Here is a 1,048-nt window from a genome sequence, read left to right as displayed (position 1 = left end):
GCTGCCCGAAGATAGAAGACGGCGTCCCGCGCGTCTACCGGTGAACTTTCCTAGAACCTTCCTAGAACCTTCCTAGAAGATAGAAGACGGCGTGCCGCGCGTGTACCGGCGTGCCGCAGAGGGCGACGGGTTGGCTTCGCCGATCGAGCGCCAACCAGCGGAGTTGTGCTTGCGTGTGCCGCGTAGGCTCGAGCTGAAGCAGCTCGCGGAGCTCGGCCTCATGCCGGAGAAGGAGGCGCGGCCGCTGTTGTGGACGCTGATGAGCGCGGGCTTCGCGTCGCTGCAAGAGGCGCCGCCGGTCGGCCAGACAGACCGCGTGAGCATGACGAGTTTGTGTCCGTTGAGGGCGAGATGCTCACTGGTAGGTGCCACGGTCGGTGGATCACAACCCGCGCACCACCTGCTACCTGTGGTACGTCGACCTGCCGCGCGCCTACCGCGCGCTCGAGGCGCAGCTTCTGCAGACGCACGCCCGCCTCGCGACGATGCTCGAGGCGGAGCAGAGCAAAGCGGGCGAGCAGCCAACCTCCTCGCCCCCGCCGCCCACCCGCCGCTCGGCGATGATCGAGGCACGACCGCGAGGGGTGCCGCAGAGGGGCGGGGCGGGAGTCCCACCGCCAGTGTCCCTCTCCTGTAGGCGGCGCTGCTGCGGACGAGCGAGACGCTGATGCTGGTGAGGTATGTCTAGCCACAGCCGGCCGCAGCTGCCGCAGCTCTGCTGCTTGCGGGGGTGTGCGTCGCGTGCGTTTCTGCGGCAGCGGGGTCGGGGGTGGGTGGCGGTACGCGGCGAGAGAAGCGATCTGTGTCTTGCGCAGGACGGGTTCCTGCTTCGTGATGTGTGAAGGGTGCCAAGCTCTGGCGCGCTTGAGAACACCCACTACGCACTAGGACTCGCTCCCTCGCCCCCCGGCCCCGCGGCTCTCGCTGCCCCCCCTCTACACGTGTGTTTTCTTTTCTCGCTCAACGGAGCTACGGAGGAATGAAAAAAATGGGCGAGCTGCCGGTTGAGGCCGGGCACACCACGAGCGCGTCTGGCTCCTGGATGAGA

The 1,048-nt window shown here is 67.3% G+C and overlaps 1 protein-coding gene across 1 annotated transcript in view; it reads left to right on the top strand.

Annotated features, from left to right (window-relative positions):
* The window catches only part of EMIHUDRAFT_227730 (hypothetical protein), a gene marked incomplete at both ends in the record, with an annotated part of 887 nt that extends 199 nt beyond the window's left edge, over nucleotides 1–688 (top strand). Inside the window, 3 exons of the mRNA XM_005787558.1 lie at nucleotides 120–298; nucleotides 366–584; nucleotides 638–688. Of these exons, the coding sequence (XP_005787615.1) occupies nucleotides 120–298; nucleotides 366–584; nucleotides 638–688 (449 nt within the window). The remainder of the gene's footprint in view (nucleotides 1–119; nucleotides 299–365; nucleotides 585–637) is intronic.
* Between the last annotated feature and the right edge of the window lie 360 nt (nucleotides 689–1,048).

The sequence above is a fragment of the Emiliania huxleyi genome, assembly GCF_000372725.1.
Source record: "Emiliania huxleyi CCMP1516 chromosome Unknown EMIHUscaffold_141, whole genome shotgun sequence".
In the NCBI taxonomy this organism is placed as follows: domain Eukaryota; phylum Haptophyta; order Isochrysidales; family Noelaerhabdaceae; genus Emiliania; species Emiliania huxleyi.
This window is presented reverse-complemented; position numbering and strand designations above follow the sequence as displayed.